The sequence below is a fragment of the Spea bombifrons genome, chromosome 1, assembly GCF_027358695.1.
Source record: "Spea bombifrons isolate aSpeBom1 chromosome 1, aSpeBom1.2.pri, whole genome shotgun sequence".
NCBI lineage: Eukaryota > Metazoa > Chordata > Amphibia > Anura > Pelobatidae > Spea > Spea bombifrons.
In genome coordinates, this window is record NC_071087.1 from 23189995 (window position 1) to 23206254 (window position 16260).

A 16260-nucleotide genomic window follows, 5' to 3' on the forward strand; every position below is an offset into this window, starting at 1 on the left:
TGTCATTATGTATTTGAATGGGATAATAATAAAGGGCATTCTGTGTGTGATACATTGGGGTACACCCTATTGAAGGTTTGCTTGAGGCTTTAGTACACGTGTTAGGTAATTTTACCCTAGAGAAGACTAATAGTCAGATTTATGGTCTCGACAGTGAAGGAGGGAACAGGCTACCGTTTGGGGGCTACCAAAATAAAACGCTTGCGTCTCTACACATGCAGGCGGACAGACTACCGAGTGCGCAGCGGGGGCTGCTAATGAATGGGTAAAGGGGTCAGGCGGCAGCTCCAGGAGAGGGGCGGAGATTTACAGAAGAGGGAGGAGGGCTAGAGACCGACGGGGCGTGGCTTGGAGCTGCGAGAATGGGACAGGGCGTGGCTTAGAGAAGAGTGCGTGAACTATACCTTGCAGGCTCAGTTTGACGAGGTCAGTGTGATAACTTGTGAGCAAAAGACGAGACAGAGAGAGAGAGAGACAGCTTTAACGGGAGCTACGAGACAGTCACCCTCCTGTGCGTCCAATATGGGCTGGGATTTGTTCTGCATGCTGTTCCTTCTCACCTATCAGGCACACACAGGTCAGCATGAGCTTTTTCTTTTCTATCCCTAATCTAACTCACGAGATGGGAGTCTTTGGAGATGTTTATACATAACTAATGGCCTTGTGCATTGCGTGCGTTCTCCGGTGAGGTCGCCTTCTGTGTTTGATGATGATGATGTGTTGTTTCGGTGGTGTCACCTGCTTAGAGTTCCTTGTTTCGCGATTGATTCTTTCGGACATTCTATAATGGAACGTGACCCCGATGCCAGAGTTTCCCTACTTATTAACTTTACTGAAGACTATTAATTTGATGATCTCCATAATATATACACGTTTGATTGAAAACACCCGAAACAGATCCGCAAGCCAGCTGAGTATTGACATCGGATAGCACGCCCCTGTAGTAAATAAACGCCCCAAAACACTACATTGAGTTAAATGTCATAGTCCTCAATAAAACTACGACTTTTCTATATCACTCATACAAGTGTCACTTTTAAACTAACTTAATCTGATCATGACTATGATAAGATTAATGTATTATGTTATGTATTATTATCTGGGCAATGCTGCGCAATCTATGCAATAGTATATGGATCGCTAATAGTTAAATTCTGCTTTGTTGTTCCAAGAAAACAGTTATTATAGTGAAGTCAGGTGTGTTTGTTTGCATCGTCTAAAACAGCTACTCTGTAGTAAGAATACAATGCCCCTGTTATTAAATAAGAATGCTGCAGGGCTCTTAGTGGTGGGTGACCAATAAAACATGGCAGTCACATCTTGATCTTAATTGCATTTAATACTGGGGGGCAAAATGCACCCTCTGAATTACCAGAATCACAGAGAATACCACAAACCTCCCATATCCTGGTAATGGATTTCTTGCTTACCCTTCTATTTGCATATTGTAACGATCTCGTATTGTGCATGTGCCAGAGGAATTATTCATTTTAATATTGAGGAGTAAGAAATCTTAATCAGCTCTGTCTGCAGGGAGCCTAAACACATTTTCCTTGCCTCTTATAATCAACTAGATTTTGGGAACAATTTAATTATAATTATTATAGTTATTATTTATTGTTTTATATAGCGCCATCATATTCCACAGCGTTGTACAAAGGGTTGGTTTTTTTTCCTCTCCTTTTTTTGTGTCAGTGTTACATACATTTTGTTTAAGAACAGGTTGGATTTATTTTTATTTTATTATTTCCAAATAAAATGAAAAAGAACAAGCTATAATAACTTACAGACACAATTTAAGTTGGATCATATATTTTAATGGTGCTGTCGCTTTGCTGGTTGAAAAATAGCTATGGGTCATATAGGCATCACATTTGGTAATTTAGTGTGGATCTGCCCAAAAACCTTGCCAGCTTTACTGTGGAGGTGAATGGGTTAATCAGCAGAAAATGCACTAAGGCATGTTAGATTTTTTTGTGGCTGTTTGGTGGCTTTGAAAGGTTGCCGTGGAACTAAATGAAAACTCTGGTGAAACCTTAGACACTTCTTTGTACCGGTTGCTCGAAAATAAGTACCTTAGTTGAGTTGTTAAGGTTACAAGACAGCAGATAAGATACAGTGGAACAACAAAACGAATCGCCCCCTGCCGTCCTTTCGTAAGAGAATTATGCAAAGGTTTTCCTACGTGGATTTGCGGAGCATCGCGTACTGTCATGCATAATAAAATATGAATTAATATGGAAAATGTGTATAAGCAGTTAACCCAGCAGTGTAATGATTAGAGATATTGTATGTAAGCAAATACTGCTTTGCTTTATTTAAAGGGTTAAGTAACAACAGATTGAAATGTATCAAATATTTATGATATTGCTTAATTTAGGAAAACAAAAGCAACATGTCAAGAAACATTTCAAGAGCTGTTAAGAAAACATATTGAAAATAGCTTTTTAAGGATATATTGAATTTCATCTTAATTATAATAATAATTATTATTTGATTTTATAGCACCATTATATTCCCTAGTGCTTTATAAATCGGTAAACATGATATAACAATGCATAATGTAAAGATTTGGACAGAAACAAAAAAAAAAGAGGGGAACCTTACTCAAAGAAGCTTACGATCTAAAGCATTTCATTTTTTAGCTGATGTATTTTGAGGTGATGGCAGAATAGCGAGATAAAGATAGAAGCAGGATGTGAGCTATGTGTAGCTCTCTTTTTGGAACCCCCATAAATGAAGGCTTCAGAAAGACCTAACAAAGTGAAATGCTGCCTGTTTTGTGTCGGAGTAGAAGTTCCAAGGGGATATTGGTTGGACCTCGCATTCATGTCACCAGTAGCTGCGTATGTCATGTATGAATCACGATATAGAGGCATGTATGTCGTGGCGACTTCTAGAGAAACTAGTAAAGACCAGTTATGAATAGGAAGATAGAAGATTGAGTTGTCTTTGTGGAAGTTGATTTTGCAACAAGTTCGTAAGAAAATAGAAGTCTATGGAAGCCCACATAGTCATAGATCATGATGGTGTCACATAGACGCTCAAAACCTCAGGAGTCCATCCTCACCGTGTAGCTTCGGTGTGCTGAAATAGGTTTACCTAATCTTTGAAGGTTGATGTCGGGAGGCCGGTTTGATAGGAAGCCTTTTGGACAGGGTCTTTGATACAATTTTGGAAAAGAAGCCCAGATAATAACTCAGATATCCCAACCTTACTCTTTCCAGGATCTAAATCATGACAAATTATTTTGAGGTATGTGGTTTATGCTTCACCAATCTCTAGGATTATCTAGTTTTGAAGAAAAAAAATTCCATCCCGCTTGAGTGGCAACCATTATATAGGCATTGCATAGTAAATACACAGGTGATTGGGAAACAGCTTTTATCTGCACTTGCAAACCGAGTCAACAAATATTCTCAGGAAGCTCCCTTGTAAACTTGCCATGGAGTCTATCAACATTTTCTGCTGCATATATGTTATAGGAATGTCACCTCTTTTCCATAAACCACATAAGGGGTTATGTCAAGCAATTATGGAGCAGTTATCTAAATGCTAAATACACAGTTTTACTGCAGATATAATAATTAACACAAGTGTAGGGCATTTGGAGTCATGTCCATCTCAAAGTAACTTAAGAAATGAGTGCCAAAAATGAGTGTCTTGCAGTATTCTCTTTACCCTTAGCAAAGGTAAACTTGTTTGACCAGAAGTCCCATGCTTCTTAGACCATTGTCACTTCAAGGTAAATCATATTGGGGTTTATTCAGTAACTTGACGAGTTTGTAGCCAATTGAAGTGATGGAATATTGCATATACCACATTACATTATGAACCGCCAACTCAGTCCTTCTTGCTTAATTTGGACCATCATAGATGGATTTTATGGCTCCACCACACACAGCTGAACGGCATCTCTGAATACACCTGACGGAAACATTCCTGAAGTTACTTAAGGGCAGCCTTACCTGTAATATGTAATTTCTGTCAAGCTAAGCCTGAGCCAAATCCAAATTACACCCAACGGAGAATCAACCCAGACCAGCAATTGTAGATTTGTAAGCATTCTGCAAACCCTCCACCTCCTACATTAAGTTAATTGCAGAGCACCTAATGAATTAACCCTTATGCTTAATGACAAGTGACACTCATTTGGAAACTGAAAACCTGTCGGCACTATTAATATTGTTCTCCAAGTTAAGAAATATTGCATGTTTTAATGAAACTTCCTCTTTAAGGCATTATTTAATGTTTTGCATTTACTCCGTGGGGCCAGATATAATACAGCCATAAAAAGAAAGATAAAAACCTGCAAAGTTTTCTGCATGGCGCTTGAACTAATAAACACGTAATATTCACGATAATACCAACGTGGAAGGTCTGCAATTGGCAGAGTTGTCAGAGGGAATTGCTTGCTATAAACCAGTGTATATATCCCAGTCTCTCACAGTAAATATGCAGAGGAATTTACAAGCATTTCAATTCTCACAGTTCAGACCTAAAATACCCCATATACTTCGCATTATTCCTGTTTGGGAGTAATCAGTACGTGTGAGTGTGTTTCAGTCTATGGCCTGTGAATCATATGCAAGTGTTCCTGTTTTTTAATGGTATTGTGCTAATAAACAGAAACTTTATGACATAACTGTACTTACATAGCTGATTCTAGGGCTATAAGTACTTATGGCAGAAAATCATGCATTGGAACCCCAAAATAAAATGGGAATGAGGATTCTAGGAGTTGTAGTCATCAGAACTCTTGATATGGCTTGTGGCCACAGTACGCTCTTCTCCATTAACACTCACAGGGTGTGAAGATACGGCTGTTGTGTATTTTCCGTGTAATATTTAACCTTGGAAACTTTTGCTGACTACAATTCACATTATCCTTTACTAGCTTGGTGCGATAAGAGGTAAATGACCCAACACAGAAGCTCATTGTCTAAGGTTTCTGGCTATGATAAAATACATGTGTGTAAGTCTTGCGTTACAATGTAAAAGTCAGTAACCAGAGGAAAAAGCTTTATTTAATTCATCTGTGCCGGGATGCAGGACTGATGCCGAGCAGAATTATTTTTGGAGATGTCCTATATGGACCGCTGATTGTACTCTATACATTGAAAGGCTTTTTGCTCTAAGCTTACTGTGTCTGTGGCAAATAGGTTCCAAAGTATATGGAATCTGCCTAATCACAGCTTAGTTCGTCTTCCCCCATATTAATGACATGGCAGTAAACATCCACCCTGATCAGTTTACAGCTGTTCTCTTTAAACAGTCTTATCTATGGCAGTTTATTTATCGGCATGAGAACTGGATGAGTGGGAAATATGATACAACACACCGCTCTGGTGATGAAAAAGTTAAACCTGTGTTTAATTGAAGTTAATTTATGTTTAAATGGCTCACTTTCCCAGGGTTTGCTTTATAAAGCTATACTCCTCTAACTTCTACTAACTGTGGGGTAGCCTTTGGCAGGTGCTGCGTAGGACTATGCATTCTCCATACACTTAATAATATTGATTGTGTCATTGTAGGAATTCTGAAGTCATAGCTGCCCTTTTTTAAATGGCTTATCTGGCATTCCTGCTTGGAAAGTGGGCTCCATTTCAGGATATTTTACCCCTCTGACCTTTAGAAAATGAAACACTGTTTTAACCCCTGCTGCTCCGATATGAATTGTACCGTACACGTATGTTCTATTTGTGGCATTTGCAAAGGGATTGTTAGATGAACAGGTCGGGCATCCACAGCCAGTAATCAGCATGTCTGTCATTTTTGTAGCAGTTGATTGCATGATTAGTGATTCCTAATGAAGATGAAAAAAGCATATTTATAGAAGTGTTTTGACAGCATGCAAAACAAGGGATTTGATTTACAGTTCACTTGGGAAAAATAACGTGTTTTTCACTAGGTTTGGTGAGCAAGCACCTGACAACCTCTAAAATAGTTACATGAGACGCAGATAGGGGGCAGTATTTAGAATAATTGAATATTATTATTATTATTTATTGTTTTATACAGCGCCATCAAATTCCGTATATGTAAACAAGACATTGCTGAACTATTGTTTAGACTTAGTCTATGTCATGATTATACCAGCATGTTCGGAGCAGTGGTTCGTACTACTTCTTCTACATATCTATGACCACATGTATAAGTAGATAGTGTCTATAATTTGATCTTCAGGCCCCTCATCATGGTAGACATTTAGCTCTGACATAACCTCTAGCTCTTGTTGGTCTTTGATCTCATGACGCTCAGCCAGCTACAGACTAGCTCTTGTTGGTCCTTGATCTCATGAGGCCCGGCCAGCCTTATATAGACTCATATCGTGTAGGATCCTTGCCAAACTTGATGAAGTAGATCTCAATACTAGCAGATCTTCCTGTTGGCGTCCCATGGTCTCTGGTCCAGCTTTTGTATGACAAGTGTCATCATGATTATTTTAACAGGTCTGTGTCACAATGTAATATCAACCTGTGTTTGTAAGACGAGAACCCCAAGGAAGTCTCTTAGACAGATCACTTGTTAATGGTTCCGAAAGTTTTTATTAGGCTTCACACAAAGGCCCTGGCTTTTATATATATGCTAATCTAAGGCAGGCGTTGTGTTGTGATTACAATAAACATTTACGATTTTTGTCTTATTCCCTTTATGGTTTTTACACCTTGCATTTTTCCGTTTGGCCACATGGCACGATCCAGGAATTTGACTCATTTCCTCCAACCTCGTCTTATAGAGTAGACATCAGGAAACGAAGCATTCATAACATCCTGGAAGAACCTTCCTCCCATCACTAGCAGCGTATTCCTTGCACACATTACCAGGGAAATGTCTTTCAGTTTGTTTAATCCTAAGTAGCTTTTGTATTATGTTGTATTTATTTAAATCATTTTAGGAAACCAAAAAGTAGCAAATCAATTGTTAGTCTTTCATTTAAAAAATAGCCTAATTATAGTTGTTTCTGGTTATGGCCCCACAATTAATAGGGCAGCTAAGAGATGAAACAGTGGTAATGGCATATGAACGTGGGCTTGTGCCGTTTTCTGAAGATTGAGTTCTGCTCGCTGATGTTTCCTGTTAAATCCAAATCCAATTGTGTCTGCTTATCGTAGCAAATTGGATTTTAGCTGCTAATCAGGATTCCTAGCAAATCCACGAACAGTTCAGACACGTCCAACCATTGAGATACCTTCAAGTTTAATGCATGGACTTGAATCGGAGTCCAAATAAGACTCAAGAAGTCACTTAGGGGGACCTACAATAGACCCGTGATAACTTGCTGGACACTGAGTCACAGTAATAATGTCCCGTATATCATGATTCCTGACATAATCGTGATTATATTTGTGGTTGGCAAGCTGTATCACGTATGCCATGAGTGGTAATACCTTGGATTGCATTTTCTTTGTGTAGCAGGGCTGCTAGTTGACTTTGCAGCGTCATTTTGATCTCTTATGAGCGAGACTTGTTTTATAGGCAAAATACTCACAAAAACTACAAATAAAAAAATCCAATCCCTCCACATGCGTGGAACCAGCGGCTTTGTATACCTGTGTTTTATGGTTACCATTAAAAAAACATTGTGCCTACTACTGGCACCAGATATTGTCATTTAACAGAGACCCCATTTTTCATGTACAAATACTTAGTTTCTGTTACTTCTGTTATCATGTATTATTGTTATTGTTACTATTATTATTATTATGTTACCGTCCTATGAAATTAGTGGCCATTTGTGTTAGGAATTTGTGTACACATGTTGCTTCCTCTTTAGCTTTTTACGTTATATTTGTGTACTATGGATTAATTGTATCTGATTTTGAATCAAGAGGATTATACACAGTACTGTATTTCTGATTAACACTACTGTTTCGGTTGGTTTGTGGGTTGGTTTATATAAATGCACACATGCGTAAACAATACCTTAATACCTGTGGTTGATTGTTTTGTTAATATAAGCTTTTGTGGTGTTCTCCATTTATATATTTTGCTGAAAACTAAACCTCTTTTATTACAATAAAAGGTTACGAAGGCTATGAATCTCTAGGAAACAATAAATATAGATGAGGCGTATGATGGACATAAGAAAACAGGCTGGGTTTAAGAACGTTACAGAACAGAATCCACCTACTAGGCTTTTTCAAGAAAAGAATGTCAAATAATGTCACCTGGTTTGCAGGTGTGTGACAGTCTGTACAGCGGAAGCATTACAAAAACATGTGACATTGGTCAAGTGAATACCTATTACTAAGCTTTCTTTCAATTGTTCGATCCAGACAGTGACTCGATGTACCTTAAGAGCACATCTCCTGTGTCCTTTGTTAAGAAACACTCGCATCACAACGCAAGTCCTTATTCAAAGTGCGTTACAATAATGTCAATGAGTTGTATACCTTGATTGGAATTCTGCGTGAAAGTTTATAATGGACAGCTGTATATAAACTAATGTAAAAGTGTTCCTGATTTTATCTGATGACGGAAGCATTTATCATTCCTTCAGTCTGGCTCGTCAATATAGAAGCAAGAAAAACAGTAAGGCTAAAATGGAACGTCTCATTTCAATGCAGAGCATACATCATCTTAAAAACCCTTTATATAAATCAGTAGGGTACGAAGAAATTCTGCTAGAATTTTGCATATCTGCTCATTGAGTTTGAAAGATTCCATTTTCAACTTATAATAACATAAGGACTGTTTACATAAATCCACGGAACACAGAAATTGCTGCTATTATTGTATAAAGCAATTTAGCAATGTTAACTACATCGTAAATACAACATTTCAACAAGTATGCCTTGGAAATGGTTGTATACACACATTGTTTCACGCTTCACAATAGTCCTTAATTGGGTTTTAAAGCACAATGGGATTGTGTGGTCTGTGGCATAAAGCACACTGATTTTTATATATTTAAGGCACATTCTGAGAGCCAGCAGACTATTACAGAATTATCCCAGTTCTATTCAGTTATATCCACAGGAAGATAATGGCTCCAAACATTATAATTTTTACGGCAAACGGGGACATGTCTAAAGAAAGAAATGCCTCCTGTGTGTAAGCTGTATTTTTAACGTAGTGTTCTTAAGCAAATAAACATAGCAAACTCAAAGCAACACACTATGTACTTAATAATGTGTGCTTTTCACATGATTGTGTACAGATGTGTCACCAATATCTACTCAGACATAGGTTCTTGTTAAAGAGTAACTTCTCTTACTACTTAAAGGGGCACTCCAGCCATGATATGTCCTTTAATGCATATGATAGCTGAGTGGTGTCCTCCCTTTATAAACGCATGGGAGATTCCACAGGATCCCGCCATATGCATTGACCTGTGTCCCATTGGCTTATGTTATGTACTCCATTGTTGGCTTGGCAGACTCTGCAGATAGGAGCTATTGAAGTAGACATGTGGACAGTTCTCCCATTGGTTCGGATGGGAGTGCCTTCCGGCCACTGATTGGTTGCTTCAGTTCCAGTATTATAACTGCTAAGGGTTGCGATCCTTGGAAACTGTACACAGAAGCAAGAGTGCCAAAGGTTACCGACCCGCGTAACGAAATATCCTACTAAACCAAATCGCACATTTCAGATCGGTGCAGGTGTTTCTTCTCACGCGAGAAGATTAGCCAAGATTGAGCCACCTGTGCTACTCTAAAGAGACCCACTAAAATTACTACAAAACAAGCAACACGCATTTCGAAACATAATTCCTGCACGCCTGATTATATCACAGGATAGATTGTTTCACATCATAGTGTGTGTTGTCTTTATGGACGATGTTTCCCTCTTGATAATTCTTAAAGTGGGAGAGAGCTACTTAGTTGCTTGTCAGTTAATCAATACCGAAGGTGTCCTTCTGACAAGCCCATGATATGGATATGCGTTCTGGGATTTTAGGGCTCTGCTTCCATGTAGGCCAACGCTGCTAAGGAATTTCAGATACCCGGGAAAACGTATACAACACAACACTTTATTTAGGAAAATTGAGTGATAAAAACCTATATGAGATGTTCTTTCCTATCTAAAAGCTCCAGAGAAACACTGCATGTACCTGATTTCTATAATAGTATTTATATACATTTTCTGTGAGATCCTGACATATTCAAAGTATAGCCACAGGGTACAAAGGACTGATTGCATTATAGTTTTACATACGGTGGCCGCTACCATTATTGACAATATTTTAAATAGACATAAAAAAATAATATTTTTTTAAAGTAGCGGACGATTTATCAGCTCCGAGAGTGCCATAAATGGTTAATCTCTTGCAAACAGCTGAATTAATCTGTCGTGATATTGTGGTGTGTCTCAACACAGACAGAATTAGGCGTGACGAGTGCGCAAAATAAATACCGAAACAGTGCTGCCTAAATGCAGCTTGTTTTACCATATGTTTAGTAAATGTAATCTATCTTTTGTAATTACGTAGATTTTAGTAAATAAACATGGAGTAATCAATAAAAAGTGCGGAAATGTTTTATTTTGGCTGAAAATGAGAACAATCAGATTATTATTATTTAGTGTTTTATATAGTGCTATCATATTCCGTAGCGCTGTACAATGTAAGACCGGGGGACTCTTAAAGTAAAAACAACATTTTCTTTAAACATCAACAACTGAGGACAAGTAATATAATTTAAACGCATATTTTTTGTTCAAAGAGTTAACATTTACATCCATATGTTGTATAATGTGCTGCTATTTAGATGTTGTGATGGATTTTGCCCATAAGCATTCAGAAAAGCGGAGATAAAGTGTTTCCCCACATGTGTGGTCATTTTGTTTTATTTGAGACCACTCGTTTTGGACGTGAAATCGAGGGGCTCGTCACTACAGATAAAGTTTCGTAACAATAAATCCCGAGCAGTGAACTATACAAGGGCTTTAACGATTTATTAGCGGCTTAAAACACCTGTTGGGAATGTGAGTTTTTCATTTATTAGAAATTTTACAGTGTATTACTTTTCAACTTTTATCTAATACCACTGGGCATGGATTAGATTTTCTTTATCCGTCCGTATATGTAGATTTTTCATACCGCATTCTGTTGTTGCTGTTTAGTTTACCTATTAGATTGTGTTTTATTAGCACGGTAAGAATTGCTTGTTCTACAGTTTGCAATTTAAATGTTATTCTTAATCTCTGTTTGCAGCCAGTCGGATTAAATCTTATTTCATGCTTCTGTCTCCACTTGACATCATGTGTTGAGCAATCACTTTTTTCTGCAGTATAGCTAATGCTTCAGCTATATAGTGTGAAATAACTTAAATATGTAAAGCTATCAAATGTAACGACGTTATTATTGAAGCTCACATTATATAGGATAAACGGTACAGATATGGTGGGTGGTAGGTCCATTCCTCTATGAAGGCAACCTCTGTTACTCTGGCCCTTGTGGACTGTCCTTAGATATATACTTGAATGCGTGAGCACGTTCTACATAAAATTCTGTTTTTACTATAGTTCATACAGATATTTTTGAGAAATGTTTTTCAGTGGCCTCAAAATTCCCATGAAGATACTTGAGAACTTTGAGTTTTTATTTCAGGCTCAGGATGAATGGACTGTGGTCACGCAGTCTGGAACTTGATATTCTCCTCTGATTTAGTGATCCAGCTTCCAAACTGCAACTTTCCTCACTGGGATATCCCATTTAATGCTACTATTTGATTCAATTCAGAATATGTGTACTTTCTAACAAGTCATCAATTTCATAAAGGCTATTGGATCCATTTGACTGCCACCATTAATAAATCCCTACTCTGTAACCTGTAAGCGCTAAAAAAGTCTAATAAAGAATAAAGTTTTGGGGTCCACCAATATCTAGTTGGGGGTTCCAGTGATGGAGGGATGCGGATTCCTTGTAACAATAGAATATGACTACTTGACTCACACCTCGAATCTTCTGCAGGCCACCACGCCTAACCTGCATGAAGATATACTACGGAGTGACACGGGTTGCTTAGCCCTGAACTAAAGGCAGAGTTTTCAGTCTTTACGGTGCCAACCAAGTGTGTAAATACATTGTTCACCCCACAGGCCCTGAAAAGGTTAATCTAAAATTAGACCGTTTGTATGTTTAACTTGGAATACTGGTTATTTGCTTTTACAGTTAGAAATGAGCGATCCAGACGCTTGAATTCATCATTAAATCCCGGAACTGAATATAATAACTAATTTTAAAAGGCAAATCGTTTCCCCTGTTGTAATTTTAGCAGCAGTCCTCCTGCTTTTTGGTGACTGCCCGTTTATGCTTCTTCTATTGTTAAGGCAGTTTATGGAGTGGGCAACATGCCAAACCAGTGACGGGAGGCAGGGTTTTTCAGGTCTTTCCAGGTTTTTTAAAACCCATTGTTTAAGCGTTGTGGAAACGTTGAATGGTCTAAACAGCCCAGAGCTGGGGGCATCTTCAAAACAAATTCAATGTATATAAAAGTAAGAAGAGTATAAAAAGTATAAAAGAGCACACCAAGGATTTATGCTGATATAAATATATAATATTATTATTACCAAGTATTTCCTCTCTTCTGATGCCATCATAAAATAAGTATTCAATCGATACATACAAGACTGCGATACATTTTTTAGCTAGTCAGGGGATGAGAGTCATTCTAGAGTTAGAAAAGTAATCTTATTACCATAGCAACCAGCAGAATGATCCAATCAGCAGGAGCATTTCTTTAGGTACTGTAGTGATAAAAATTCCTACAATTTTGTATCAGAATCTCTGTATTTTAACATTTTCCCACAGTTTTATAACATTTTGAAGAGTTACTTCAAACAAACTTAATTTAAGCATATTTTGTGGCGTTTTTCATATTTTAATCCAGGTTTGTAGACAACATACACGATGCAGATGTAGATCTCAAAAGTAGATCTAACTTTGTTAGAACAGGTAAAGGTAGCTGACCATCTACTGGTCGTAAATGTCTTTTGGCCGGAGGCATTAACTGTTGACCTTTGAATCCTTTCATCATTACAAAAACCTTTTTTATTTGACATTTCAGCACAAAAGGGTGATTATCTCTTGTTTCAAATTTGGAGTCAGCAGGACCTTACGTAAATAGATTGTGACCTGCTATCTGTGAAAACATATTTTCTAATTTGAAGATGTATTTACCAAGCTACTTATCTAGCTCTTCTGCAAGCCTTTATTCTGGTTTGAAGTGAGTGTTCTAAATGTGAAGGAATGCCATTGTATGTTGCTGTGTTTAACTTTTCTTCATCTACACTGTAGAACTTTTTCAACGTTCTACTGCCGGGCCGGCATATATACACAGTAAATCAGAAAAAAAAGATCAGAAAATGGAAATACACATACATTGATATGAGCGTTTATTCCAAGAGGAAGAGAAATAGAACTTCCTCCTCCTTCTGGGCGACTTGGATCAAGTTCAGTTTCTGGCTTGGCCTGTCTGTCAGTAATTGAGGAGTGCAACCTGGAACTAGGGGGGTTAAAACACCAATTCCTCTTCCATGTAGATTTTATAGCTTTAGATAACGGACAAATCTCCTGAACAAAACATGGGAACCAGACTAAATAAAGCGCGTGATGAGAATATGAGCTTTAAACAAGGTCACAGATATTAAATAAATACATTTTATTACGTGCTTCTGTTTGTATGTAGCTCAGCTTGTATTTTCATCGTTACGTTTCTTGCATGGTCCTTGGACTATATATTTTGGCTCTATGTATATAAGGTACTCTTCCCAAAGTAAACCAAATGTTCCTTCATTGGTAAGAAAGGTCACCTGTAAACTTTATATGTATTATTCAGGCTTATTATTTCACCATCCGTAGGCCTGAGAAAACATGGCACTTTATGGAAGGCATGGAATCTACTAGTTATTTGCTGTGGCATTAAGTTTTGGTTCTACCATCTACCATCGGTTTTATAGTATGGTAGACTGTGATGTTAGATATTACTGTTTTGAAGTGTTTTCATTTGGCGCTTCTTTAAATTGCTTTTGTAGCCTATAGAGTAGCAAAAATAAATACTTCAATGATTATTTTCAAGTGTCCCTTTACTAACAATATTATTTATTTATTTTTAGGGGATGCATCTCCCTCAATCGTTGATTTCCAGGACGTCAGAACGATTGCCGCCGGTCAGCCCTTTCACTTCATATGCAAAGATTCCAGCATGGTGAGCTGGACCTACCATAGGCTTGGAAGGAAACCAAAATCTTTGGTTACCCAGTCGTTTAATGGGAGTAACACTGATCGTGTATATTATAACCGGAAAGCTGAGTCCAGACACACCGGAAGATACACATGCACCAATACGGTGACCCAGGAGAGCGTCTCCTTCTATTTGTTTGTGAAAGGTAAGCAATGCTGGGGGTCAGAAATCATATTATAAATTGGCCTTTCTTCTCATTTGTGTCCTGTAGTACATTTCAATTATGTTAATGAGAAATGAAGCTTGGATCTGTCTTTTAGTAGTGATGGGGTTCTATTAATGGATGAGTTACGAGGTGCTGTGCTACTCCGAGTTAACAGAAGTGGAATATATTGCGTCTTTGTAAATACGCCTGTAGAATCTACAAACAGAGGGATTATCTTAGACAGTAATGTACCCTTACTCTGCTGCTGACACATGGGAATACATATACAGTAGCTACATATATTGCAAAAGCATATCTATATATATATATATATATATATGTTCTGTCTCTTTTATGCACATCCTACACATGCCAGTAAATATGTAAATGTTGATAGGTAGGTAAGCAGATGGGGTGGTTAGAAGTAAGCATACCTGGGTGTGCTCGTTCAAAGGAAAATTATACTTTACCGAAGAATTTTAATCCAGGCTAATGCACTTAATCGTCATTCATTTGTTTTACAGACCCAACCAACCCATTTTCTGAAACCCCTAATTATTTTGATGCACCTGAAGGGAGCGATACTGGAGGGATTTGTCCTCTTGCTGATCCGGATGCTGTGGATTTTGGAATAAAAACCTGTGATAATTCTCCACTACCAAAAGATTTCACCTATACTGCAGACGCTGAGATCGGAATCACCATTAAAAATGTACAGATGCATTTCAAAGGCTGCTACGTATGCACTGCCACGCAAAACGGCTTTGTGAGGACATCTCCCAGATTTATACTGCATGTAAAACCAGGTAATTTAATTTGTTTAAATCTTAAATGTAAGTTCTACTTCACTGAGGGTAGTAGAGAAGTGAAACAGACTCCCAACAGAGTGTGTAGATGTTAATACAGTGATGGAATTTAAATGTGCATGGGATAGGCATAAGCCTACAAGGATAAGGGACCAAACATGGCGGACTTGATGGACCAAATGGTTCCTATCTACTGTGAAATCATGTTACTGATTTTGAATTACTTGGAGAGTGTTATTCAGAAAATAGCTTGCATTTAAGGTTTAATTTGGAAAATAATTAATTCATTAGCATTTCTAGCAGTTTTTTTGACCTGTTTTTTATTCTTAATTTAAAAAACAAAACTAACAAGAAACCAGACATTACAACCTTGCATTCTTAGACTTCTTCATAATACAGACATCAGAGAATTGAAGTCTTTAGGTACCAATAGGGTGTGTTCATACTTGTTATGTGTGCGATATTTGACATGCTCGTAACCACAATGGGCTTGTTTTTTTTCTCCAAAGCCACCGGCTAAATGACTATTCTTTCACTTCACTAAATGAAGTCATGATTTTCAGCTACAGGAGTAGTACAGACTTATCCATTTACAGCGTGACCCTGAGTGCTAATGATGCCGAATACCTCCCATGAGACCGGCACATTCTCCCCCACTTGTATTAGATAGATGGAGACAGCTTTATCTCTCTGAAGATATAACTGCAAATGGGAGCAAGATAGCTGAGGGATCTAACTACTCTTGTCAAAACAAGGGTTTTAATAAGCAAACAATAGGTCTACATTCATAATTCAACCTAATCAATTTGCAAAGTGTCCAACACCCCCCACACACACCAAAATGAGCTTTATGGCAATTACCGTATGTAATATGTTGGTGTGTTTTATAGTTACGCTTATTTAGAAATATAATTTATGTTTTTCCCAATCCTTTGGCGTGATTGGGAGACATACCTAAAACCTAGACTGGAAGTATTAGACAATGTATAGCTTTTTTTTTTTCATCATCAGGATCACAAAACTGGTTTGACGCTTTTTGTTTTGTGAACACACTTGATGATGATGATCTCATGTCACATTCAGCCAAGAAGAATACAGAAATGCGTTCTCTCGCCAGGTG

The 16260-nt window shown here is 37.8% G+C and overlaps 1 protein-coding gene across 1 annotated transcript in view; it reads left to right on the plus strand.

Annotated features, from left to right (window-relative positions):
• Window positions 1–463: 463 nt before the first annotated feature.
• The window catches only part of KIT (KIT proto-oncogene, receptor tyrosine kinase), a 30711-nt gene continuing 14914 nt past the window's right edge, over window positions 464–16260 (plus strand). The window contains exons 1-3 of the mRNA XM_053458454.1: window positions 464–577; window positions 14062–14334; window positions 14859–15140. Coding sequence (XP_053314429.1) covers window positions 523–577; window positions 14062–14334; window positions 14859–15140 — 610 coding nt within the window. The 5' untranslated portion in view covers window positions 464–522. The remainder of the gene's footprint in view (window positions 578–14061; window positions 14335–14858; window positions 15141–16260) is intronic.